General features: G+C 43.9%; 2 protein-coding genes across 4 annotated transcripts in view; one reads left to right on the forward strand and one right to left on the reverse strand.

Annotated features, from left to right (window-relative positions):
- Arg2 (arginase 2) lies at positions 1 to 25,352 on the forward strand. Its single transcript, NM_019168.2, is given in 8 exon segments — positions 1 to 214; positions 1,081 to 1,153; positions 17,110 to 17,287; positions 19,299 to 19,458; positions 20,183 to 20,277; positions 20,406 to 20,510; positions 21,169 to 21,305; positions 24,883 to 25,352. Coding segments are annotated over 8 exon segments (1,065 nt in total). The 5' UTR covers positions 1 to 103; the 3' UTR covers positions 25,089 to 25,352.
- Positions 25,319 to 26,793, reverse strand: part of Vti1b (vesicle transport through interaction with t-SNAREs 1B) — a 15,149-nt gene continuing 13,674 nt past the window's right edge. For all 3 annotated transcript variants that reach the window (XM_087551865.1, XM_087551863.1, XM_087551864.1), the window contains one exon: positions 25,319 to 25,615. In XM_087551865.1, the coding sequence (XP_087407991.1) occupies positions 25,519 to 25,615 (97 nt within the window). In that variant the 3' untranslated portion in view covers positions 25,319 to 25,518. The remainder of the gene's footprint in view (positions 25,616 to 26,793) is intronic.

Below are 26,793 nucleotides of genomic sequence, written 5' to 3' on the forward strand. Positions count from 1 at the left end.
GCGCTTGCCTAGTGAAGCTGCGAAGCTGTGGGAGGCTGCACTCACTCGAGGTCCTGAGTTGCGCGGAGCTGCTTCTGCTAGGGCGATCGCCTCCCAGCCAATCATGTTCCTGAGGAGCAGCGTCTCCCGTCTCCTCCACGGGCAAATTCCTTGTGCCCTGACGAGATCCGTCCACTCTGTAGCTGTAGTCGGAGCCCCTTTCTCTCGGGGACAGGTGAGAGCTGCTACCCGAGCTGACGGGACACTAAGCCTAGAGAGTTTCGTGGGGCCGGGAGGCAGGAGGGAAAAAAACGTGGGGAAGAGCTCGCGGGTTCTCATGGCGGGCACCCGGAGCGCACGTGGGATTTTCTCCGACCCAGAAGGAGATGAGGGACTGATGGAAGGCAAGGGCTGAGAGAGGGCACTGGGCATCGAGAGGGAAGTGGGCATCGAGAAGGCGAGCATCTGCGGCCTCCAGGACGACCGAGAGGTGGGTATTTCCAGCTTGGAGTGATGAAGGGAAGGAAAGGGGAGAGGATGCCATGGAGAAGCTGGATAAGGCGAACCCGGGATCGTTGGGAATTTGTCGGAGAGGAGGTTAGAGATGTGACCGGGGATTAAGGCAAGCTCCAGGTTCTATTCTTGCAGAAAGAGCATTAACCTGGGAAGAAATCGATGCTGATCTCTGCAGCTGCGGGAGGACTGGAGGGGCTTTGTTCTGCCTTCAGTGAAAGAAACCTGCTGTCGCGGAGGGCTCACTCACTGATGGGGAAGCTAGGTGCCGGGTCCAGCCAGATACACACTCTCAGTCACCGGATCATAGCTCACTGAGCCCTTTCCCGATCGGAGACAGACTCCTCTGGTCTGGCTCTCAGTGAGGGACCCAGAAGGTTGATTTGCTTTCAAGAACAAAATCTTCCTTCCTCCATTCATTAATATTTAATGAACCGACGAGCCTTCTACCGAAGAAGTTTTGATGCTGTGAAAGATTTGCAGAGGAATCTGTTAGGAACTCCGTGTAGCATCAGAGATTTGTGTGTAAAGTGTTTCTGCTCCTTTTCTCACCTTCTCTTATGTCTGTGGGATTTGTATGATTCACAGAAAAAGAAAGGAGTGGAATATGGCCCAGCCGCCATCCGAGAAGCTGGCTTGCTGAAGAGGCTTTCTATGTTGGGTAAGTGGTTGGGTTTCCATGTTTGTCCAGGAAGGGGAAAGGACCTGATCAGAATCTGATCTCTTACACGCTGATCCTGTGGTATCAGCTTGGCACCTGTAAGTGGAATTCTTTGGATTCCTTCTGCAGATATGAATCTATCAGGGAGTATTCAGAGGGAGTCTCCTTGCAAATAGTTTGTTAAGGAAGTGGGGCAGAGCAAAGTAGGTCCTGGAACAAGCCACCGGTGTGTGACGAGTTCAGCTAAGGATGCTAGCTAGCTCCAGCTTTAACTGCTCAGTCAGCCTTTCCCCGTTACACAGTCAGCTTTCCTAACGGAGACTTGAGCAGCTTCTGAGTCATCCATCTCACAAGTTGCCTCTTTCCAAACCCTCTCTGGGGCTAACAGGTTTGTGTTATTGTAAGCCTGAGGTAGATGGTTTTTTTTTTTTTCAAAACTACCTAATTATGAAATCACTTGGGTGACTTGTTAAAAGCACTTCCTAATCTCCTCCGTGGAGTTCTGATTCCTTGCAGCTGAGGCAAGAGCTAGAAAGATCTGTGCACTTTTACAAGCATTCCTTGAAGTCAGATTTGCAGTTTAATGTGTTGTAATTAGGGTGCTGTTTAGACTTTTAGGACTAGAAGGAATCAGACTCCGAGATAAACAGCATGTCTACAGCAGTGAGGAACTATTAGTACCAAGGCATCAAATTTCAGTATGTTTGGTATCTGACCCAAATACCCTAGCGTGCCCCCCCATTCTCATCAGGACCATTCACGTATCTTTTCTGGTTCTGTGAATACAAATTTTATAGCCAATAGAGAGCTTTGGTGACGGGGATGCAGAGTCTGGACTACAGATGTCCACTCTGAAACAGTTGCTGGTCACCAGGCCATTCCAAGGGGCACTCGACTTTCAGAGTCCAGAATAATGAAATCATCTAATGTGTCCCATTTATGTGGGACTGTGATAGGGAACCAAAGACATGAAAGTAAAGAGAACCACAGAAGTGAAGTTGGTGAACCGGTGAGTTTGCTGAGATGGCTTACGGGGGAACAGGTGAGGGGTTACTTATATTACTGAGAGCCGACCCCAGCTTGAGTATCAAAAACAACTGCAGTCACCTCTTTCAAATTAGCCTGGGCCAAATGTCAAAGGAGGGGCGGCCTTCAATAAGGTAGAGATTGGGATGTCTTTGGAATGGCTTGAGTAACTAGATTATGGGTGATTCTGTGAAGTGGGGGGAAAAAGCAAGAAAAGCAGATTTTTGTTGTTTTTTAAGGCATGGTCTCTCCATGTATCCCTGACTGTCCTAGAACTTGCTATGAAGACCCGGCTGGCATTGAACTCAAAAAGATACAATTGCTTCTCCCTCCAAAGTGCTGGGATTAAAGGCATTTGCCACCATGCCCAGCACAAAAGCAGATCTGAAGATGTAATGAACTTGGATTTGAACCTGATGACTTTGAGATGCGTGTAAAAGGAAAATGAGGGGCCAGAACAAAGGTGGAGAAGCAAGCAGGCTTCCTAGAGGAAGGTCCAAGTTGTGACAGCTGTAAGATGGGGAGGGGGCTTAAGGGGTAACACAACAGTCAAGAGCACGTGCTGCTTTTATAGAGGGCCCAGGTTTGGTTACCAGCACCCACACGGATGCTCACAACTGTAACTGAGGGCAGCTGATGCCCTCTTCTGATCTCCCTGGACACGGGGCATCCACATGGCACACATACATAGGACTCCTAGCAGACAGACATATAGGGCCCATGGCTATCTAATAAAGGTGGAGAATTTCTTTCTTTTTTTTTTTTTCCGGAGCTGGGGACTGAACCCAGGGCCTTTCGCTTGCTAGGCAAGCACTCTACCGCTGAGCTAAATCCCCAACCCCGGAGAATTTCTAAGATGGCCAACTTCTACCTCACTCTCCCGACTTGAGTCAAAAGCCTGGCAGCTTACAACAAATGCCTTGTAGGCTTTTGTCTCCCACCAGCAGGGACCCTGGTTCAGAAAGTTCAAATCTAGACCAGATGGTGTCACACAACAACTGTTGCATGCCAATCAGCCATCCTCTCTTTCTATAAACTGGCCAACTCTTCAGAGACTTGAAACCCTAGCCCTCAAGAAGAGAATGGATTTTCTGGTCTTTTTTTAGAGTGTCTTCTCTGTGTCTCTGTTGTATGTATGTATTTCCTCACCTCCAATGAACACCTTCCTTCTACTGCTGATGGTATCTGTTCCTGATGGCTGTGTTTGAGATTGCTTTACCGTAACCTGTTGAAACTGTATCACATATGCACACACATACATGCAGATATGTATGTGTGTATATATGCATACATATACATATACATACGTGTGTGTGTGTGTGTGTGCGTGTGCATGCACGCGCGTGCATACATAAAATGTGATTGTCACTTTGGTCTGCCGTAATGAGCAAATGATGGAGACACATCAGTTGAAGGTTTGCGGATTAGAGAATCTCTCAGGAAGAGGACCAATCAAGGAGGAAAGGAGGCCAGGAGAGGGGGAAGTGTTGATCCAAGCAGCTGTATAATAAGAAACGGGCGAATACATCAGGCAGATCCTGGGCATGAATGTGGAAGTGTCAGTGGAATGGTGGGAGGGAGCCAGGCTGAGCCATGACTGTCATACAGTGGACTCACAGGCCTCCCGAGGTTCTCTTTTCTTTCTGGAAGCAAATGTAGATGTGGAATTCACGGACCTCCGTTCTCAGCCTTAGAATCTCTAATGTCTGAACAACCACCTCAGGCTCAGTTCCTTGCATTAGCAAAACAGATTCCTCTTCTGCTATCTGAAGAAGCGCCAAGTGGACTCGAGAAGAAATGTCTTAGGGAAAATAATGTGGGCTTTGTGATGAGGGACCAGAAAATCCCCAAGTGGCTTCCTGTGTTACAGCGCCTGTGGCCTCCCCACACCTCCCAGTTCTTTTGTACAGCAGCCTCAGGAACGTGTAGCTTCTTCACTAGCATAGTGGAGTCACATGACCGTAATTCCAAAGTGAGACTTAGAAGTGGTAATTTAGGCTTGCTGCTGTCTCTAAGCACAGAACACTTGTAATGGCAAAGGGGGCGGATTCCCATGGTGCTCAGAGCTTCAGTGGAATCCGGAGCCTCAGAGCCTTGACACAGCAGGCCTCTTCCTCCCTCAGGTTCTTCCATTGCACATTCCACCGCGGTTTTTACTGTGGCTGAAGCTCTGGCCGTTTGGCCCAGGTTCCACCAAGGAAAGCATGCATAGCAAATCTTGATTTGAAATTCCAGAAGGGACTGTGACGATCCCTTCACTGGATCATTCTGTATTTCGTGGGTCATTATCCCTGGCAAGCATTTCAACTAGACTTTTTTTTTTCCTTTTTCTGAAATCCCTGTCTTACTGTATAACCCTGGTGATGGGAACTCCAGGGTGGCCTGGAACTCAGGGCAATCCTCTGCCTTCGCCTCCCTATCCCTAGGCTTACAAGGCAGCATCCCCGTGCCTGGCTTTAGACTCTCTTTAAAGATTCTAGGAAAGTCTCAGATTTGGTGAGCTGTTTTTCTGCTCAGGCAGGTTTCTGTCTTTTGTCATTAAAGCTACTTTGTAAGCAGCAGTGAGAAACAGCCCCCTGTGAAGACCTAGATGGTGAATTTTGATCTCCTGCTTCCCTCCCCTTTTATACAATCTGGTTTTTTGTTTTCTTTCTTTCTTTCTTTTTTTTTTTTTTTAAATGTAGCTTCCTAGCTTAGTTTCTTTGGCCTTTAATCTTGGGATACATCTTAATTCTTTTGTATTTCAGCCACTTCCTGTTGGCGGTGCTTTGATCCTTGAACTGTTACATTCCTTGCAGATAATCAACTTCTCAATAAATGGACCTATTGTGACTTGGCTTTTTTTTTTCCATTCTGTTTTTAGTGTGGAGGTGGTGGTGGTTATAGGACTATATGTATTTCCATCACAACACATTAAATTTAAAATGAATTAATATAAAGTATGCCTCAAATCTGTTTTGAAAAAAAATTCATCATCTTCAGGTTTCTTTCTCCCTTCCTCCCTCCCTCCTTCTCTTTGTTTCCTTAAGTGGCTATCATTATAGATCACAAGCTGGCCTCAAGTTCACAATTCTCCAGCCTCAGCCTCCTGAGATATGGAATTATGGGTGTGTGGCATTGTGGCCAGCTGAGGTCTGTCTGTCTTTCTGTCTGTCTGTCTGTCTGTCTGTCTGTCTGTCTGTCTCTCTCTCTCTCTCTCTCTCTTTCTTTCTTTCTTTCTTTCTTTCTTTCTTTCTTTCTTTCTTTCTTTCTTTCTAGTCTTGCACTTCATTGTCGCTGTGGTCTCAGGCCTTGACTGCTCACTTGAACAGTGCATACAGCTGCTCCTTCTGCTGCTGCTCCTTCTGCAGCTGCTTCTTGGTCTTCAGCTTCTCTGTGTGGTGAGCCGGCGGCTCATGTCTTCTTGAGTCGCAGGTCCAGGGGCTTGTACTTCTTTCCCTTGTAGAATTTCCTGAGGTTTTCCTGTTGAGTTGGGTTAATGACAGGACATGGGCGATGGATTTGTGTGCGACTCATATCTTGGAGAGCTTGGACACAGCACCTGTCACTCTGGCAAGTGAAGCTGGGACACTTCCACCTTCAGATCGTCCAGTTGTTTCAATAGCTCCTCCTCCTCCTTGCCGTGCAGGTCCCGAGCCTTAATCTTGGCCATTGCTGCCATAGTTCACAGCAGCGGGGCTCTTTTTTTCTTTTCTTTCTTCCTTTTTTTGTTTTTGTTTTTCAAGACAGGGCTTCTCTGTGTATCCCTGACTGTCCTGGAACTCAGAGAGATCTGCCTCCCTCTGCCTTCCAAATGCTAGAATTAAAGGCCTGTGCCACCACCGCTTGGCAATTTCCTCCTCCTCCTCCTCCTCCTCCTCCTCCTCCTCCTCCTCCTCCTCCTCCTCCTCCTAAAGATTTGTTTGGTTATGTGAGTACACCATCACTATCTTAGACACACCAGAAGAGAGCATCAGATCCCATTACAGATGGTTGTGAGCCACCATGTGGTTGCTGGGAATTGTACTCAGGACCTCTGGAAGAGCAGTCTTAACCTCTTAACCGCTGGGACATCTCTCCAGCCCCCAGCAGGGTTATTCTTAAGAGCAGCTTTTAGGCACTAACACGATGCTGAGCTGGGCATGGGGATATACATCTTTAACTCGGAGGTAGGGGCAATTGGATCTTTGTGATTTTGAGACCATTCTGGTCTACATACTAAGTTCCGGGGCTAGCTAGCAAGATCCTGTCTCAAAACAAAATTATGAATGTAGGGGTTGGGGATTTAGCTCAGTGGTAGAGCGCTTGCCTAGCAAGCACAAGGCCCTGGGTTCGGTCCCCAGCTCCGAAAAAAGAAAAAGAAAGAAAAAAAAATATGAGTGTATTCACTTACTGATTGGTAATTTATGTATAGAGTTGTAGGATTTGCATACTTGGATTAGAGTGCTGATAAATCCTAGATGCTAGATTTAACCCTAGTGGACAAAATCAACTCCCGTTAACAATGCCCTAATGAAGTGTGATTGGAGATAGAAACAGAAAACACGAAAATATGTCAGATGGGGATGGGGACAGCAAATGTTGGAGCTGGATAAGCATTGAACCTTAGATAGATGCCACTGAAAAGCCACTGAGTCCGCAGCCCCTGGGAAGGAAGGAAAGAAGTCTGAGCAAGTTTCAGGCGGAGAAAACAGCACATACAAAGACCCTGAGTCAGGTCTAGATTCTGAGCAGAACCTATTCCTGAGCCGAGCCAAGGCTGCTGTGTTCACTGGCATCTTCAAAAGACGGTTCTCAGGAAATTGTCCTTACTTGACAAGTCCAGTCACTTCTTTGAATGCTCTTTTGACAAGGCTGATGATCTTTATTTGACTAACACAAGTCAATAGGAAACAGAATAATCTTTTATAAATGATTTCAGTATAAATGGATACTCTTGTACAAAAATAAATAAAATTTATAAGAGGATTCTCCCTCATAACATTTATCAAAATTTTTAATTCAAGCTGGAGAGATGGCTCAAATGGTCAAAAGCACTGGCTGTTCTTATAGAGGACTGGGGTTTGGTTCCCAGCACCCACATGTGTCTCTGTATTGTAGTTCCAGTTCCCAGGAGATCAACACATACTTCTGACATTCACATGCACATACACAGGTACTCACGTATGGACATACAATAAAAATAAGTAAGTCTTTAAAATCAACTGGGCATTTACCAAAGTTCTAAATGTAATATAAAGTTATGAAGCAACCATGTGGACTTTCGTGGACTTGGGTTACACTAGGTGTACTTTCTTAGCTATCTTACCCAGCCACCAAAATCACACACGACAGAAGTAAAAATAGATCACATGAATTTTATCAAAATGGAAACTTCAAGCTTTGAAGACATCATGCTATGAAAGAGGGCAGGTATAAAAGGCCACTGACTGTCTTCGCAAGTGTGAAATGTCTGGAGTGGCTGGATCTGTGGAGGAAGTGACTTCGTTGTTCCTAAGGGCTGAGGAAACAGGGCATGACTGAAAATGGGTTTAGGTTTTGAGAGGGAAGGGAACTGAAGCTCTTCTAGAATCAGATAGTACTGACATTTTTACAACTAGGTGAATAATATGTTAAAAAATTACTGAACTGTAAATTCTAGGAATGAATTTTGTGGCATATAAATTGTATCTCTAACAAACTATGTAGACTGCTGTGACCATTATGGAACTTGTGACCTGCATGTTTTATTATATGCTGTTTGCTTTACAAACATCGTGAACTATTGTATTTTTGCATAGACTTTATAAGTCATGTCTGTTGACATCTAGATCTTAGGCTACAAATTTATAATCTCTAGTTTTCAGGGAAAAGAGACAATTCTACTTTGGAAAAAAACGATGAAATTAATGTTTTCGGGGTGCTGTTTGAATAACACTTGGATATCTTTGGGACAAAAATCGGTTGCTAGGTTGTGTCAGTATCAGAATTTGCTATTAGTGAAGGAGTAGAGCGGGTGTGTGTAGTCACTCTTTTATATAAAAAAAGAGTCTGCCCTTACAGTCAGGAAGCCAAAGCAGCTGTCAAGGAGCAGTAGATGTCATTTAGTGTAGGTCTGCATGTGGGAGCGGAAGGTAAGCGATCAACATGAGATTCCTTAAAATTAAAGTTTTGGAATCTGCTTGTCAGTGACATCGTTTGGACACATCTTTAGAAACCAAATGTCAGAAAATTGGCTTTATACTTTCTTGATGATTGTGTTCGTCCATTTTGAGTGCCTGGGTCTGAGTGAGGTATAATAAACAGAAATGAATTGGCTACCGGTATAGAAGCGAAGGAGTCCATGACCAAGGGACTACATTCGGTGATGCCCAAGTTTACGGCATCCTAACATGGGTCACGTGGCAAAAGAGAACAAGAATCAATTTATAGCCTCATGCTCTCTTGTAATTAGCATTAATCTGTATATGAGGAAGCCCACATGATCTATCTGCATACACACTTCCCACTCAGCCCATTTCCCAGCACTGGTGCATGAATTAAATTTCCAGCACATGATTTTTGAGAGGGCACATTCCAAACCATAGCAAGACTCTAGCACAACTCAAAATACCGCATTGCTTTGGTCCTGTCTGAGCCATACTGCCCTTGTGTGGTGAGCGATCTGTCCTGAGGAAGTAGGAGCTGAGACCTGAGAAGTTGTCTGTTTAGGCTCCCTACTCTCTTAGACCTTGGCTGTCACTATTGGTGATCTATTTCTTTTAGTTTTAATTCTTAAAAACAAAAACAACTGTTGTTCATCTATTTATTTTTATTTAATGTGTTTTACCTGTATATATGTATATGTGTATGTATTGCACCACCTGGGTGCCTGGTGCCCTCAGAGCCTAGAAGAGGGCATTGGGTCCCCTGGAGCTGGACTATCAGATGGTGCTAGGAGTCCAAGTTAGTTAACTACTGAGCCATTATCCAGCTCTTTCAAAAGCACAGCTCAGATTATGTTTGCGCACAGTGTGAGTGTACAGGTCAGGAAATTTGTACAGCCTATCAGGCATAGTGACACACACCCGTAAACCTAGTCAGTACTTAGGGGGCTGACACAGAATCCAGTTTGGCCTGTATCGTGAGATCTTTTCTCAGAAAACAAATACACATGGTCTTCAACACCAGCTTCCTCTGAATTCTTGCTCCCATTTCCAGTGACTCCTTGTCTGTAATCTCAAGCCCTTGCTTTACCAACTCGGATACAAAGTCTCAAGTTCTCCCTGTCCTCTCCCGAACCAGCTCTATTAACAGGAGTCAGTTTTTCCTCTACTCTCAGAGTCTGCATCCAATCCCTGTATCAGGGAGCTCACATTACACCTAAGAACCTGAGATGGGAAACATTAATTTCACTTTCAAGCAAACAATCTGGAGGTCCAGAACAGGTTTGGTGGCTCTGTGCCTCAAATCTCGATTCCTAAGTTGTGCTGTTGGCAAGGCTCCTACTTAACTGCTGTGTGTTCATTTCTGGGAGCAAGGTATGTGAATGGACAAAGGTACAAAGGGAGAACTTTTCCCTTTCTAAGAAGCTATGGCAGGACACTACTCTCCTGTTGTACTTGTTGGCTCGTGCTGGTTACGTGGGCACATCCCTCTTCCAGGAAAGCTGGTGAGTTTAGATTATTCTAACAGGTTTACCCCAGAGGAAAGTCTTTGTGGATGGAAGGCCAGCCTACACCACGCTATCTCCTTATCTATATTAGGACTTGAAGTTTTTCCACTTGGGACTCTTTTTAACCTGAGGATTTTTCCCTGCTTTGAGACAGGGTTTCTTTGTGTATCCCTGGCTGTTCTCCAACTCACTATGTAGACCAAGTTGGTCTTGAATCTGGAGATCCACCTGCCTCTGCCTCCTGAGTGCTGGGACTGAAGACACCACTGCCCAGCTCACCTGAGAAATCTTTATCCAATTCTATATTTATGGTTATATAAATCAAACATTTTCTGATAAGCATAAATTAGTATTCCTATTTTAACATTTATTAAAGACAGTAAATCCATATACTGATAAGATGGATGTGTTTAGTTTTACCTACAGAATTAAGTCTTGAACCAGGTATGCTGGCTTGTACCCACAAACAGGTTTTAAGAGGTTAAGGCAAGAGAATCATTACAAGGTTGAGGCCATCAAGAGACATAGTAAGTTCCAGGCAAATCTGGGTACAAATGTAAGACTGTATTAAAAAATAAACAAATAAATCTTGGCTGAATACTTGATTTTGCCAGACATAGTTACTGTCAATGCTTTTCATAGTTGATTGATATTTATTGATTTTATTCTATAGTCAACTTTGCTTTAGGTAAATATGTAATACAAAGTGGAAGAATTATGTTGGGGGCTATCTCAGTGCCAAAATTCATGTAATAAGTTAGAAAAAATTTAAATGTATTTATCTATGGATGTTTCGCTCACACGTGTGGATGTGCACCATGTATGTGCTCAGTGTTTCGCTCGCACATATGGATGTGCACCGTGTGTGCGCTTGATGCCTGAGGAGGTCACTTCAGCGCATTGCGTCCCCTGGAACTGAAGTTACAGACAGTTTGAGATGCCATGTGGATGCTGGGAATCGTAGCGAGGTCTTTTGCAAAAGCAAGAAGTACTTTTAACCCCTTTCTCATCTCTCCAGCCCCCACATGACTTTTTAAAAAAATAAATCTCAGGTCAGCAACTCAAACAGCAAGTGTATTTATTTTTTCATCCTTTAATGATTTCATTTTACAGTGACAGTCTGGCCTGTTTGGATCTTCTTACACAAAATTGTTTCACGAAATGATGCAATCATATGATAAACAAGTTTTAGGAAGCTTTAGATTACAACACCAGTTTCAAAGAAAGCATAAGAGGAAGGGTAGAGAGAAAAACCAGAAAGATGTCTCAGGTGACCTGTAATCCCCCCTTCCTTGTTACTATATTAATCCTTGTTACCATTTAAGCACAATTTACAGGAAGGGCTTAAAAACTCATTGTCCTTTGATAGCATGCCTCTATGACGTCTGGGACTCTTGCCCCAGTGTATTTTCTTACAATTTCAGACCATGAATTTTAAGTCGTTATTAGGCACAAACATTTCTTTTCAATTGTAGAGTCTGCTTATGTAGCCCTGGCTGTCCTGGAGCACAGTGAAATAGGTTTGTTTGTTCTGCGGTATAAAGCATCCCTGCTCTGGGATTTGACAAAGTCCTGGGAAACGCTTTTTGCATTCTGCTGGCTGTCAGAATGTTTGAAGAGGTCTGATGGTGAGAGGTCAGATGAGCACGGTGGATGGGCAGGACATCATTGCCCAGTTGGTTCAACTTTTGAAGAAGCACTGACTTTGTGATGTGTAGTGATGCATTGTTCTGAGAACATGGCCCTTTCTGCTGAGCAGTGTCTACTGTAGGCTTTGCAAGTTGTGGTGTCTCCATGCCCTTCTCTGTTCCTGCTGTCTCCATGCCCTTCTCTGTTCCTGCTGTCTCCATGCCCTTCTCTGTTCCTGCTGTCTTGAACCTGGGGAGACCTAGACACACAAGAGCAAAACCCTAGGTATGACAAAGCCAAGAGCCAGGTCCCTGAATTACTGCGCAGACAAAAGTCTGATGGTTATTGGAGTGGAAATCAAACATGGCTGCATTTGAACTCTATTTTGAGTCGTGATCTGCTGCAATTTAACCTATTCCACCTAATAATCTTGTGTTATGCATAAATGTCTTCATGCATACATTGTTAGGTTTAGGGACTAACATGGGACCCTATATCATTAGATACTTTCTTACTCAATTTTTTTAAAAGAATTTTTATTGTCTATGAGGGAGGAGGGAAAGTACATAGCAAGGTGGAATTGGTACAAATTGTACTTGCAGAGGGCTGTTCCTTGAGTCTGGTATTCATTGTCCCTACTCTCTACCTGGCACTTACATTGTGAAAATTAAAGAGCTGAGTTAGGAAGGCTGTCATACCTTTGCAAGATCGAATCCCCTTCAGGGTCTGCCTCTTAGTGTTGTGGAAACACGAGGCAGGTGGAAACACGAGGTGGGTTTTCATAGACAGACTCACGTTGACATGTAAATTATCAAAATTGTGTGCAGCTGGCATAATTAGGTTGAGAAATAGTCCTTCCAACGTGCACTGTCAGGAAGCCCTTGTGGGTGTGTGAGGCACCTGGGAAGCAAGTGAGAAAACAAGAAAGGTGTTTGGTGAGAAGGAGTAGGTAGTGGGTAAACTCTCTACAAACAAACCAAAAAGATTTATGTGTATCGGTGTTCTGCCTGCATGCCTGGTGCCCATAGAGGCCAGAAGAGGCATTAGATCCTCTAGAACTGGAGTTACAGACAGCTGTGAGCTATCATGTGGGTGCTGGGAATTGAACCCAGGTCTTCTGAAAGGGCAGCCAGTGCTGTTCATCACTGGAACATCTATCCAGTCCTCCTGAGCTGGTAATCATAAGAGTCCATCTTCATGCATAAGCGAATCTGTTGAACTACTCCTGCAGTACCTCCCTGACTGGTGTCAGGGATCAAATCCAGGGTCTTGTGCGTGCTCAGCAATTGTTCTACCCCAGAGTTACAGCTTAGCCCCTGAGCTGCACATTGAATGACCAAAATCCTCCCATGAAATGCAGTCTCTCTTCCATGGAGTAATGCTGTAAGATCGGAAAATTCTTTTTAGACCTTGTGCAGCTCCTTTCTGCTAAGTGCATTTAAGTGAGTAGAATACTGTTTTTCTGTCAGGCTTATCTCAGTTTATTCCCTGGCATCCTTGATTGGGCTTTAGTGTTCCCTAAGATCTGTTACTTAATCTTATCCACTGAAACGTTAATGTCCTTGTTTTCTAATTGGTTGTGAAGATTTCTATGAGCTAAAGACTTGGCAAGTAGTTCTGAAAGTTAATATTAACATTATTATAATCTTTTGATTAGCCAGGGTTCTCTAGAGAAACAGTACTTATAGAATGAATATATATGTATGTATATATTATATATACATATATATATATACTCATTGTATAATATATATTAAAGGGATTTATAAAAAAGGGGGGATTTTATTAGAATGGCTTACAGGTTACAGTCTAGTTAGTCCAACAATGGATGTCTAACAATAGAAGGTTCAAGAATTCAGTAATTGTTCAGTCCATGAAGCTGGATGTCTCTGCTGGTCTTCGGTACACACTGGAATCCTGAGGAACTAGGTCCCAACAGCAGCGAAGGAGTTGATGTGCTGGCAAAGTAAAGGCAAGCAGGCAAAGAATGAACAAACTCTTCCTTCTCCCATGCCCTCATATAGGCTTCCAGCAGAAGGTATGGCCCAGATGAAAGGTGGATCTTCCCACCTCAAAAGATCTGGATTGGGGTTGGGGATTTAGCTCAGTGGTAGAGCGCTTGCCTGGGAAGCGCAAGGCCCTGGGTTCGGTCCCCAGCTCCGAAAAAAAGAACCAAAAAAAAAAAAAAAAAAAAAAAAGATCTGGATTAAAGGTGGATCTTCCCACCTCAAAGATCTGAAGCAGAATTGGATCTTCCCACCTCAAAATATTTAATTAAGAAAAATTCCCTCACAGGTTCATGAAGTCACTGGGGTCTTGTTAATTCCAGATGTAGACAAGTTGATAGCCAAGAATAGCCATCATACCTGTAATAGTAAATATCATAGTATTAAAAAAAAAACCAGGTCTACCCCAGTCTCTTAGACCACATTAAGAACCTCACACTTGGTGTAGTTTAAGGAAGTTGCTGGTAAACAAGGAGGCAGAGATACTCTAGCCCAGTGGTCATTAGAGATCTGTCCAGCGCTCTGCAGAGATGCTCAGTGGTTAGGAGCACTTTACTCTTCCAGAGGACTGGAGTTCAGAATCTTCATTGGCCTCACAACTTCTTGTAACTCCAGCTCTAGGGAATTTCACACCCTCCTCTAGTGTACCAAGTGTGTTCAGGTGACTGGGGAACGGAAGAGAATCCAGGTCCCTCAGAGCTAGAGTTAGAGGAGACTGTGAGTGCCCCAACGTGGGTACTGGGAGGGCAACTCCTTTGGAAGATCAGCTAGTGCTCTTAGCCCGCCTCTCCGGCCACACAGACTTGAAAAAAAGTTTTCTTTTTGTCTGTGAATCTTCAAACTTAATTCTTTTTGCATTCATTGTATGTGTGAGCACATGTGTGGTATGGCACATGTGTACACATGTGTAAAGTCAGAAGACGAGTTGGTTCTTCCCACCTACCATGCATATTCCGGAACCAGAGACCAGACTTAGGTTGTGTGGCAGGGGACAAGAGCCTTTACTCTATTAGCCACCGTGCTCAGCCCTGCTCCAAGCTTTCTACTGTGTATCTACACCATGTATGTGCAAGAGCTGGAGGGTGTCAGACCATCTTAAACTGGAGTTAAAGAGGTTTTGAGTCACCCATGTGGATGCTAGGAACTAAACACAGGTCCTCTGTATGAGCAGTTAACTGCTCTTAACCACTGAGCCATCTCACCAGGAGCCCCTACCCACAAACCTTTTAGGATGGCTGTTTTATTTGATAACTTTTCTGTTGGTTTTTGAGCCGGCTGGTTATTCTGTCAGTTCGACACAAGCCAGAGTCATCTAGGAAAGGGGAGATACCGATTAAGAATTGTCTCCATTAGACTGGCTTGTAGGCAAGTCTCTGGGGGCATTTTTTTTCTTGAGGCAGGGTCTCTCTGTGTATCCCTGACTGGCTTGGAACTCACCGGCTTCTACCTCCTGAGTACTAGGAATAAAGGCATGCACCACTGAACCCAGTCGTGGGAATTTTCTTGAATGATGATTGAGACAGAAGGGCCCAGTTCTCTGTGGGTATTGCTACCCCTGACAGGTGGTCCTGGGTTCTACACAAGTAAGCCATGGAGAGCAAGCTAGTAAGCAGCATTCTTCCATGGTCTCTGCTCTAGTTCCTGTCTCCAGGTTCTAGAACTGAGTTCCTGCTGACTTCCCTCAGTGATAGACTGTGACCTGAGATGTGCATGCCAAATACTTTCCTTTCCAAGTTGATTTTAGTCACCGTGTTTACTGCAGCAGAGTAGAACAATTCTCAGTGTCTTCAGCACGTTGTTGTCGTTGTCTCCTTCTTGGCTGTAGTTCCTTCTTTCTTTAGTTGACTAGATCTCCTTGCAGTTAATATAATTATTTTTTTTTCTTTTTTTTCGGAGCTGGGGACCGAACCCAGGGCCTTGTGTTTGCTAGGCAAGTGCTCTACCACTGAGCTAAATCCCCAACCCCTGTTAATATAATTATTAACTGATTGAAAGGTTCATAAATTTTTTTAGCTGAGGTATATCTTTTGAAAAAGGATAGTTTTGCCCCCAATATCCATTTTTGTTGATTAGGGTTGGCCTTAATATCCCAGGTCTTATGATTTGAAGTGTTAACACTTCTCATTTCTACACTCTCTCCAAGGGCTGCTGTGGAATAAGTTGAGTTCAAAAGGAAAGCTCCTAAATGTACAGTTTACACCCATGATGAAATCACACTGGTCATAACCCAAACCTTTAACTGACCTTTGTGAATGTTAAGATGTATGGTTTCCTAGCAATCCAGAGGTAGAGACAGGTGGATCTCTGTGAGTTTGAGGCCAACTTGGTTTACAAAATGAGTTCCTGGATAGTCAGGGCTAGAGTGAGATCCCATCTCACCAAACAAACAAAAGGAAAAACAGTAACAAACATCAAATGCTTTCCAGATGTCTTAGCTATAGGTTTTGACTTTGGGACTGGGCAGGAGTAGAGTGTGACCGTGGGCAACAGTGTGACCTGTGGGCAGGAGTGTGACCGTGGGCAGGAGTGTGACCGTGGGCAGGAGTGTGACCGTGGGCAGGAGTGTGACCGTGGGCAGGAGTGTGACTGTGGGCAGGAGTGTGACTGTGGGCAGGTTCCTTCTCTGCTGTTTCTCCATCTTTCTTCATTTATACAGTAAACATTATTTCCATTGCCTCATTTTGAGTCTGAAATAAAAATTTATGATAAGCATTTAGATCAGTGCCTGAGCCCCCATAACAAATAAATGTTAGATTTATGTCCTCTGATTGAGTTGTTATTATTTTGGGACAAGTCTTGTAGCCTTGGCTGGCTTTGAGTTTGTTTGTGTAACCAAGGTGACAAACAACTTCTGATCCTCCTGCCGTTAAGTCTCAAGTGCCGGGAATAGGGTTTTGTATATGTGTAGGCAATATTCCACCACTGTTACACTTCCAGCTCCTGACTTTTTAAAAGAGCCGTATTGCATGTCTGTGTGTGTGTATGTATGTATGTGCATATGTATATATGTATGTGCATATGTATGTATGCATCTGTATGCATATGTATGTGCGTATGTATGTATGCATATGTATATATGTATGTATGTATGTATGTATGTATGTATGTATGTATGTATATGCTCTATGTGCTATGGTGCCTGAAGAAGACAGGAGAGGGCACTGGATCTCCTGGAGCTTTAGTTACGGACAGCTAATGTGAGTGCTGGGTACATGACTCAGGTCTTTTGGAAAAGCAGCAAGTGCTCTCAACCTCTGAGCCATCTCTCCAACATTAACTCCTGACCTTTTATTCTAGAAAAAAAAATTGAGGTTTTCTTGCATTGCTGAGTATCAAATCAGGGCCATGAGAATTTCTACACATGTATTTTTGTCCTGAAAACCATTTAATTTTTTATATCCTAATGAGTTTTTTTTAATTTTAATTCTTATAATTTTGAGATGTAAGGTCTATTTGCTTGCTACCTATTTGATGATTCTTAGGTTAGTGAAGCTTCTGGAAAATGGTGTTCATAAAAGGGCTTACCTTGCTAGCAGGTGACATGTGGAGCTGTCAAAGCGAGGTGGGACAAAGTGAGTATGACATGTCACCACTTTGTCCTAAGTAATTACTTGTAGCCCAGGCACTCAGTAGATGATGGAATGGCACAAACGGCCCATTTTCTTGTTCTTCATCTGTTGCAGGATGCCATCTAAAAGACTTTGGAGACTTGAGTTTTACTAACGTTCCCAAAGATGATCCCTACAATAATCTGGTCGTGTATCCTCGCTCAGTGGGCATTGCCAACCAGGAACTGGCTGAGGTGGTTAGTAGAGCTGTGTCAGGTGGCTACAGCTGCGTCACCATGGGAGGAGACCACAGGTAAGTTTTGGGCTCAGCAATTAGCTTTATTTCAGTGTCCTTACTTGGAGAAAAATACACCATAAAAGAGACTATGTACACTCAATGCAAGAACTAAACAAAGTTTTGAGAAACTGTCTCAAGACGTTCATCTGGCTGTGTTGGAGCACTGGTCAGATCTGTCCATAGACTGAATTTGCATGTTTTTATTAGCATTTCTGCTGACTCATTTGTTAGCGATCCTTCCTTGGCACGTGAACACATTTTCTCTCTAACATGGACATGGTCAGTCCTTTAAGTCTCTCTTAGTGGATTATTTTGTCAAAGTATGAGATAATGCTCAACTGAGATCTATCAAATAATAATAATAATAATAATAATAATAATAATAATAAATAAAAATTAAAGGCTGAAAAATACTAAATACTAAAGAATTTCAGAGGGAGAGGTCTGGACTAGTGTAGCCAGATTCCACCAGGGAGTTTGGTGTGAGCTACAGTGAAGTAGGGAGAGGCTTTTCAGTAGTCGTGAACACATATTGATACCTTCAGTTAGTCAGTCCTAATGCTGTCCTGGGGGAGATACAGCTTTATCTCCTTTATTGCTCGAAGCTCTGAGGGACAGAGGTTAAACAGCCTGTTCAAGGCCTAACCCAGGAAGTAGCAGAGCTGGCATTCAAATCCACTTTGTTTTTCTTTTTGATTCAGCCTAGCAATTTTCCCTGAGGTGCTCGGAGAACTTTCTAGATAACGATCAGAAATTAAACCTTTGTTCCAGCTTCAGAAGCAAGTAGGTTCCTCATTAGGAATACAAATTCAGGAAGAGGAAGAACTCAGGTCACACTTGGGTTCTCTGGAGATGACTGGACACTCAGTGCAACCAACAGAGGAGAGTGTGGGCCTCTTGCCTCCCATCTCTGAATGCTTGTTCTTGGTTTTTGTTGTTTTGGTTCTTGTTTTCCCTGCTGGTCATGTCTCACTGAAGATCTCATCAGTGTGAAGGCCACAGCCTTTAGTTTTCCTTTTTGTCTATAGCTATATATACCGCAACCAGGTTACTAAACTATTTCCAGTTCAAAACTAAGACTGAGGCTGTTATAGCACGGAGGGAAGAGAAATGTAATTTGAATGACTATTTGTTCAGTGGTGTACATGAGCTCAGTAAGGGTTGCCTTGTAACGTTAATGTCTAACGGCCCCACTTTCCTGGTTTTCAGCAGTGTTACATGCAAGCTTTTACTGCTTTGTGATTGTGTGTGTGGTGCTGGAAATTAAACTCAGGGCCTCACACATAACTAAGGCAAATGTGGGGCTACGTAGCTACACCTGCAAGTCTGCTTCCTAATTTTTATCTCTAGAAAGTTAATGTAATTGGATGTAGTGGTGTATTCCTGTAGCCACAACTACCTGGGAAGCTGAAGTGGGAGGACTGCCCGAGCTCCTTAGAGAGCAGCCTGAGTAACATGCAAGACTCCATGGCCACCAATCAGCAAACCCCTCTAATGAACCAGATCCCTCGGAAGTCAGAATTTAAAAGATAGGCAGCATTCTGCAAGTTGTTAAAGACAAGACTCCATTGCACAACTAAATTTCATTCACTGGGAAAATGTTAATATTTGAGCTCCTTTTCTGGGCTAGTGCTAATGAACAAATTAATGTGGAGCTGTATGACACGTGTCACACTGCAGGGACAGCCAGTCACCAGCACTGCTTTTCCCTGTAACTTTGAATTTTATGCATATATGTGTTCTGCCTACATGTCTGTCTGTACACCATGAGTACAGTGTCCTCAGAGGCCAGAAGAGGGTGTTTGGGTCCCCTAGGACTGGAACACTGACTTCCTCCTAATTCACTTAAAAGTTAATCTTTGGGAGGTACGACTAAGGGACTTTTGTCTCCCTGTAACCCAGCCTCAGGCTAGACCCTGACTTTGCCCTGGGGACAGAGTGTAAGCACTGTTGGCTGGGGTTATCTGTTCCTGGGCATGCTTGCCAAGTAGAGAACCTTAAGGATTATTATATTTGTTCCTTGCAGCCTGGCAATAGGCACCATTATCGGCCACGCCCGACACCACCCAGATCTCTGTGTCATCTGGGTTGATGCTCATGCTGACATTAATACACCCCTCACCACTGTATCTGGAAATATCCATGGGCAGCCTCTTTCCTTTCTCATCAGAGAACTACAAGACAAGGTAAGGGGGCCCAAGTGAGAAGGCCAATGGCTTGCACGGTAATCTGGGGCTTTGGGACTCTAACTGAGATTTGAACAAAGGATGGGCTCAGTGTGACTTACATGACTCTTTCACTTTTACTGATATTTATATCATTATGGATTGGGTGGTCAACTGGATGCAAGGGCTACAAAAATACCTAGGTCTCTGTTTTCTGCAGGGTGCACGATCATTTAGGAAATGAAGTTTGTAGTGGTAGGTGATAACTGTAGTCGTGGATATTTCCATAGCCCCAGGACTCAGGAAAGAGGCCACACTCGAAACCACATTGATGTAGAGGCCAGGTCTCACCATGCTTACCTCTGGGTAAAATTCTTCTGAGCTCTTCAAAAGCCAAGGAAGTCTTCCTTAGACGGATGAGACTCTGTGCTCACCAAGAAGCTAAAGCCAGGCCAGACCCGATTAAGGATTCAATCTGTAATGAGCAAAGGGCTGGGAAAGCCTGACCAGTACATTCCTGCCACTTAGTAGTTAATGAGAAACCAGGACCATCTTAGAAAGGATGCTTCTACGTTCTCAGGAAACCTGTCATTTCCACTGGACAGTTTTCCTTCCTAGCACAGGTGCTTTCTGTCATCTCAAACATAGTAGACAGGAGAGTGACAGTACACTCTTGGGAGCACATGTGATTATCTTAATGAGAATAAGGATTTCTGACTGATGTGCTTCACTCCTCTCTTCACAGGTACCACAACTGCCAGGATTTTCCTGGATCAAACCTTGCCTCTCTCCCCCAAATATTGTATACATTGGCTTACGAGATGTGGAGCCTGCCGAACAGTAAGTCGATGCAGAAGGGGTGAGCTCTGGGCCCGTCCTGCCTATCTGCTTTAGGTCAATATAAAGCAAAACCTCTAAATACACATTAAAAGCTTTTAAAACTAGACTTTTCCCTTTTATCTTACCAGCTTTATTTTAAAGAGTTTTGACATCCAGTATTTCTCCATGAGAGATATTGATCGACTTGGTATCCAGAAGGTCATGGAACAGACATTTGATCGGCTGATTGGCAAGTAAGAAATGACATAAATGTCTACTCTTCTAGGTGTCAGGAAGAAGCAGGGCAGTTATGGGAGAGCAGCACACTTAAGCCCACACATTGAGCATAGTAATTTCACGTCTCAAGGAAAATTAAAACATGTACATGTATTTTCAAATAGTTCAGAAAGTCATAGTATCAATCATAAATCATATTTTTCTGATTTGGGAGGGGCTAAGTCAGTAACCCATCCTGTTTCTTATAAACTGTTTTCAATTTTATATCTTTTGATGAGAAGCCTTCATGACTGTTCCAGTAGTGCTGTTCTTCCTAACCTCGTTATTGCTTCATCTGAGTTCTTTATTGATCATAAAACTACATGCTAGTTAGGCTCCTTTTCCCAACAATGGGGGCTTTGCTTCTGGGTGGTCAATATCAGAACTGCCGTCTCGTCATTCTCTAAGCTGCCAAGAAGTTAGTTATCTGCCACAAGGATGTTGATGTTAGTTTTAGTCATGGGATACCTGCACTCAAGTTAGAATGGGAAGATAAATTTGCAGGCATAAAACTGGATTATTATGTTCATTTAACAACTATCACGTAATGAAGCTAACTCAGTGTATGACAGAAGCAAAGCGTTCCACAGAGTGAAGGCTGCAGCGTAACCTAGTCTCTCGTCCTTTCCCCGCCAGGAGGAAGAGGCCGATCCACCTGAGCTTTGACATAGATGCATTTGACCCTAAGCTGGCTCCAGCCACAGGAACCCCTGTGGTAGGGGGGCTGACCTACAGAGAAGGACTGTACATTACTGAAGAAATACATAGCACAGGTATGTAGCCAGGTCTGCAGCCTGCCCACTGTGGACAGACACGGAACATGCCGAAATCTCTCTGCAGCGGATCTTTTCTGTGTCACTCTGTTCTGGGTTAAACTTGTAGAGCCCAGAATCAAATGGCTAACAGAGGGTATAGATAGATACCTAGAGGCATCTTTGGGTCAGGACCAAAATATGCTAACACCGAGCAGGAAATTATGTCACTCGCGCACTTAGTAAACTTAGTATACGGAACAGAATGTCAAACATGCATTTCCTGTGTCTAAGCTGCCTAAAGGCAGATTAAGAAAACAAGCCAAGTAGCTCACTTTCTCTAATTGTAAGGGGTTGTTGCTTTACCAGCAGTTGGAAATTATTTAATTATTTGGAGTTAAGCTTGTCTCAAATCCTTTTTTTTTTTTTTTTTTTTTTGAGACAAGGTCTTGTGTAGTTAAAATGGACTTGAAACTCATGTAGTTAAGGAGGGGATGACTTTGAATCCTGTATCCTGCTTTTTATCTCCCGGGTGCTGAGTACAGACGTGCACCACCATGTCCAGCTTTTAAGAGTGTTTCTTGAAAAATAAGGTGCCATTCATCTCTTAGGTGTATGCAACTCAATAGCGGGGCAAGTCGGCTAGCCATGAGCTCTGAGCTCTGCGTCCCCAACACTGGAATGGCAATCACATGGATCATGCCTGGCTTTTTATATAGGGTCTGTGGTTTGAGCTCAGGTCCTCACGCTTAGACAAGCGCTCTACTGACCGAGCTAGCTCCCCAGTCTCCATCTTGAAGACAGTTTTAGGATTTTTTTTTTCTTTTTAATCAGAGATAAGCCACCTACTGGAGCCTGACGGTAACTCTAATTAAGGATACTGTTAGAGAAATGGCTGATGAGGGTCACTAAGGTCGTGATTAAGGTGAATTCTAGATTATGAAGAGTAACGACCACGTGATACAGCCCCAATCATTTCACGAAGCTAGGAGACAGACGCAAACAACACTAAGATTCAAGGGCTAAGACCTACAAGGAGCTTTTTTGTTTTCACAGGGTCTCACTTAGACTTGGCTACCCTTTAACTCAGATCCGAGTTGTCTCTGCCTCCAAAGTTGATGGGGTTAAAGATGCACACCTCACAACAGACAAGAAACCCTTAGGAAATATTTAGTGTGCGTGCGTGCGTGTGTGTGTGTGTGTGTATAGAAGACAACTCGTAGTAGTCACCTCCCCTAGTGTGTGTGTGTGTGTGTGTGTGTGTGTATAGAAGACAACTCGTAGTAGTCACCTCCCCTACTGTGTCAGTCCTGAAAATAGAATTCAGGTTGTCAGATTAGCAGCAGAAGCCCTTACCCTCTGAGCCATCTCACCAGCCATACAAGGAATCCTTAACTAGCTGGAAAAGAAATAGATCCTTAGAGTGTGCTATAACCTTAGGAGAGAACTGCCTATTACATCTGCCTGTAGGAAGACAGACGTATTCTTAGACCCACAAACATGAATATCGCCATGGTCTTTCAGTTAACAGCGAACTTAGAAGTTCAACATTTCTGTTGCTTCATTCAAGAGAGGTTAATAACCTTTGTGGCAGTGGTGTATCTTTTGTTTTCCCTGTTTTGTTGACGTGACATTGTCAACAAAGACAGCAATTGGCTTAAACTAACTTGTAGGCACCATAGGAAACATACATTTTTGATGGTGCAAACCCTCTTGATCACTAACTACTTAGGATATGCTAGAGATGCTAGGTCCAACCACTGGGAGTGAGACACAACTCACTACGGACACAGGCTCCTGTGCAGGAAATGAGGACAGTGTTAGCACCCTTGGTTACTGTAGTTTAGCACAACACACTCAACTATGCATCACTTGTCAGTTTGTCATGTGGCAGAACGTAATATAAATGAACGATTGGGTATTAGGATACACCTTATGTGACTTTACAGCCAGCCTAAATATCCTTAGACACTTGTGTGATTGGGTTTTAGTTTGTTCAGATCACTCTTTAAGAGACAGATTAACCTAGAGTAAGTGTTAGGAGAAGTAAGTTCAGGAGAAGCAGGCCAGATACGGAGGGACAGAAGTGAAAGGCAGCTATGGATTAAGTTCTTTCCTTTCCCTCAGCCCACTCTAAACAAAGGAAAATGCTGAGGACCTGGGCACAAACTCAAACCCTCAGATTAGGCAACTGAACTCCAGATTGAACCAATCAACATATGGCTGGACCTTTTCTTTGACTAAATGCTAAGGTGCTGGGCCAGTCAGATAAAAGACAAATATGTCATATGTGGAACCTGTAAATGCCATTCAGGAGGCTAGGGCAGGCAGATTGACAGTTTGGGGCTAGCCTGGGTTACATAACAAGACCTTGTCTCAAAATGGTAAAGTTAGGAAGATGGCTAAGTGTTTGGTAAAGCAATTGCTGCACAAACGTGAAGACCCAAGTTTGCCAAAGATAGCACACACCAGTAATCCTGTGGTAAGGTGGAGGCAGGAAAGTCCCCACAACTTGAGGGCCAGCTATCCTGCCATGTTGGAGACCCTGCCTCAAAGCAGAAATGAAAACCAACATTCAAGGTTGCCTTCTGACCTTCACGTACACAGTGGCAGGTGCAGGTACACGTGCATGCTCACACACACACACACACACACACCAACGAAGTACTGATGGTGGGCTGGACTGGGTTGCAGCTCAGTGGTAAAATACGTGCTTAGTGTACATAAAGACCCATAGTGATGGATGTGAGGGAAAAGGACCAATAAAACCCCCAGACAGACAAGGCGCCTGAAATCCTGACAACTGTGCTTACTTATTACAGTAGTTTGAACAGGGATAGATTTTATAACTGTTCTGTACTAACATGGTTATTTTAACTTAAATGTACAGTCAAGAGGATGAGACACAATGTTCTTTCTTTAAATGTTTGTATGGATGTGTATGTTTTTCACATATATGGATGTGTGCATACATGGTTGATGCCCATGAAAATCGGAAGTGGGTGTTGGATCTTTTGGGATTAAGGGTAATAGACACGTGTGAACCACCACGTGGGTGCTAGGAAGTAGCCTGGGTCCTCAGTCAGAGGACCAAGTGCTCTTAAGTGCCAGTCTCGTTTAGCCCCTCAGGTTTTCTTGTTTTTGTTTGTTTGGTTTTTCAAGACACATTTTCTCTGTGTAGTCTGAGCTGTCCTAAAACTTACTTTGTAGACCAGGCTGGCCTTGAAATCAAAGATCTACCCACTTCTGCCTTCTGAGTGTTGGGATTAAAAGTGTGTACCATCACTGCCCCGGTGTTTTTGTTGTTAAAGTTGGTTTTGTGTCTGTTTGTGGAGTGGTGAGTACATGTGGAGGTCACTGGACAACTTGCTAGTCTGTCTCTCTTAATACCATGTGGGGTCCAAAGATCAAACTCAGGTTATCAGGCATGGCTGAAGCTCCTTCACTACACAGCCATCTTCCTGGACTGTAGACACTGTAGGCGCTGACAGTAGATCACTTAATGTTTGAAAATGACCTGTTTTTAGGAGGTGGGATAGCCCTCACTGAATGTAGCAGCTGGGCATGTTCTAAGGTCTTCTCCCTTTGATTGTTCCAGGGTTGCTGTCGGCTCTGGATCTTGTTGAAGTCAATCCTCATTTGGCCACTTCTGAGGAAGAGGCCAAGGCTACAGCCAGCCTAGCAGTGGATGTGATTGCTTCAAGTTTTGGTCAGACAAGAGAAGGCGGACACATTGCCTATGACCACCTTCCTACTCCTAGTTCACCACATGAATCAGAAAAGGAAGAATGTGTGAGAATTTAGGAAACACTGTACTCTGGCACCTTTCACGACAGCATTCCAGAGTTGGGAGGCATTTAAAGGGACAAAGAGTAAATGGCTGTCTGGATCAATATTGCCTTAATGAGAACATCTGTGCACTCTCACAAGTGTAGAGTCCCCTTCTCTATTTTGGTCACAATACTATCACTGTAAATGTATCTGTTGGGTTTTTGTTTCTGAAGTTTACAAGCTATTGTTATTATACACGTGTGTTTGAAGGAGTCATAAACAGCATTTATTACCTTAGTATATCATCCTGCTCTTATTGCTGCTCCTTCATTTATGTGGTTTTCCACTGCCCTCCCGCCCATAGTCTGACAAGACATTCTGGAACTGTTAGCCCACAGCAGCGACATAGATCCCTAACACCATTCAGAGTCAAGATCTCCACAGTGCCTCTCCTGCAGGCAGCTCAGTGGTGTCGGAAGAACTTGTAATACACCAGCCCGACCAGGATGGCCAGCTCCAGCACGATGATGACGGAGAGCAGCAGCTTGTTGGTTATCACTCTGCAAAGACAAGCAGAGGGGGAGACGTGAGGAGCCTGCGTGACCGCAACCCCAGCTGTTCCCAATGCTACACAGTGAGGCAGACCGCTTGTCTACACAGCCACATAGCAGCAAGCACTGAGCCCTTTGGATAGTGACAATTCATGGTGCTCTTAGCTGTGAGGGACAACACTGACTACATCACAAAAATGTGGGAAACAAATACTAAAACATATGAATGACTTCTTGACTCTAAAAAAATCCTCCCCTTGTCCTGCTGTTTTAAATATGGTCCTATCAGCCATGCATTCGCTATGAGTGCATGTTGGAAACAAGGTTTGGGGCACACTTTTTTTTTTTTTTTTTTTTTTTTTTGGTTTTTTTCGGAGCTGGGGACCGAACCCAGGGCCTTGCGCTTCCTAGGTAAGCGCTCTACCACTGAGCTAAATCCCCAGCCCCTGGGGCACACTTTTTAGTGTCAAAGTTAATTTAAGCTCATGGATGGTCCTGTTTTTAGGATGAGCAACTAAGCCCCTGAGAACTGCTTTTCAGTGTCTTGTAGATTCTCCCTTCTTACTCTTCCCTGTTTCTCCCTCTGCTCCACTACCTGAGCAGTCACTCTCCAAACAATTTACTTCAGACTGTCATCTGGTTTCTCCTTCTGTAAAGAAGGACTTACTAGTGTTTGGGGAGGGTCTACTCCCACTGCTCATCCTACGAATGGATTACTGTGGATCGCTGAAGCTCTTGCTTGCTCATGCACCAAGGACATGCCACACTAGGTACCCAGCTTAGCCCCAATGTCACGACCTCCCTTCGGCCTTGCTTTTACTGCAGTTACAACTTACCTCAAGGTTGGTTTTAGTGTTTTAAATTAGTGAGCACAGGTGAGTGTGTGCTCTCACAAGTCCACTTGTGGCAGTAAGAGGACAACTCGGGATGGCTCTCTCCCATCAACTGTCAGGCTCACGCCACAGCCACCTGACCTGCTGCTAGCTTGCTCTTGTTTTTGTTATTTTTAAATACTTCTTGCTAACAAGACAGGACGTCCCAAAAGGGCCTGCCATGCAAGGCAAGAACTAAGTACTATCCATGCTCACAGGTCAGGTGTTTACAAACATGTTCCAGGGAGCAGAGAGCTCTTCTTAGTTCCTTAGGTCTCTTCTAAGAGACAGAAACTGGGATTGACATTGTTCAGT

The sequence above is a fragment of the Rattus norvegicus genome, chromosome 6 (assembly GCF_021556685.1).
Source record: "Rattus norvegicus strain SHRSP/BbbUtx chromosome 6, alternate assembly SHRSP_T2T, whole genome shotgun sequence".
NCBI classification, from domain to species: domain Eukaryota; kingdom Metazoa; phylum Chordata; class Mammalia; order Rodentia; family Muridae; genus Rattus; species Rattus norvegicus.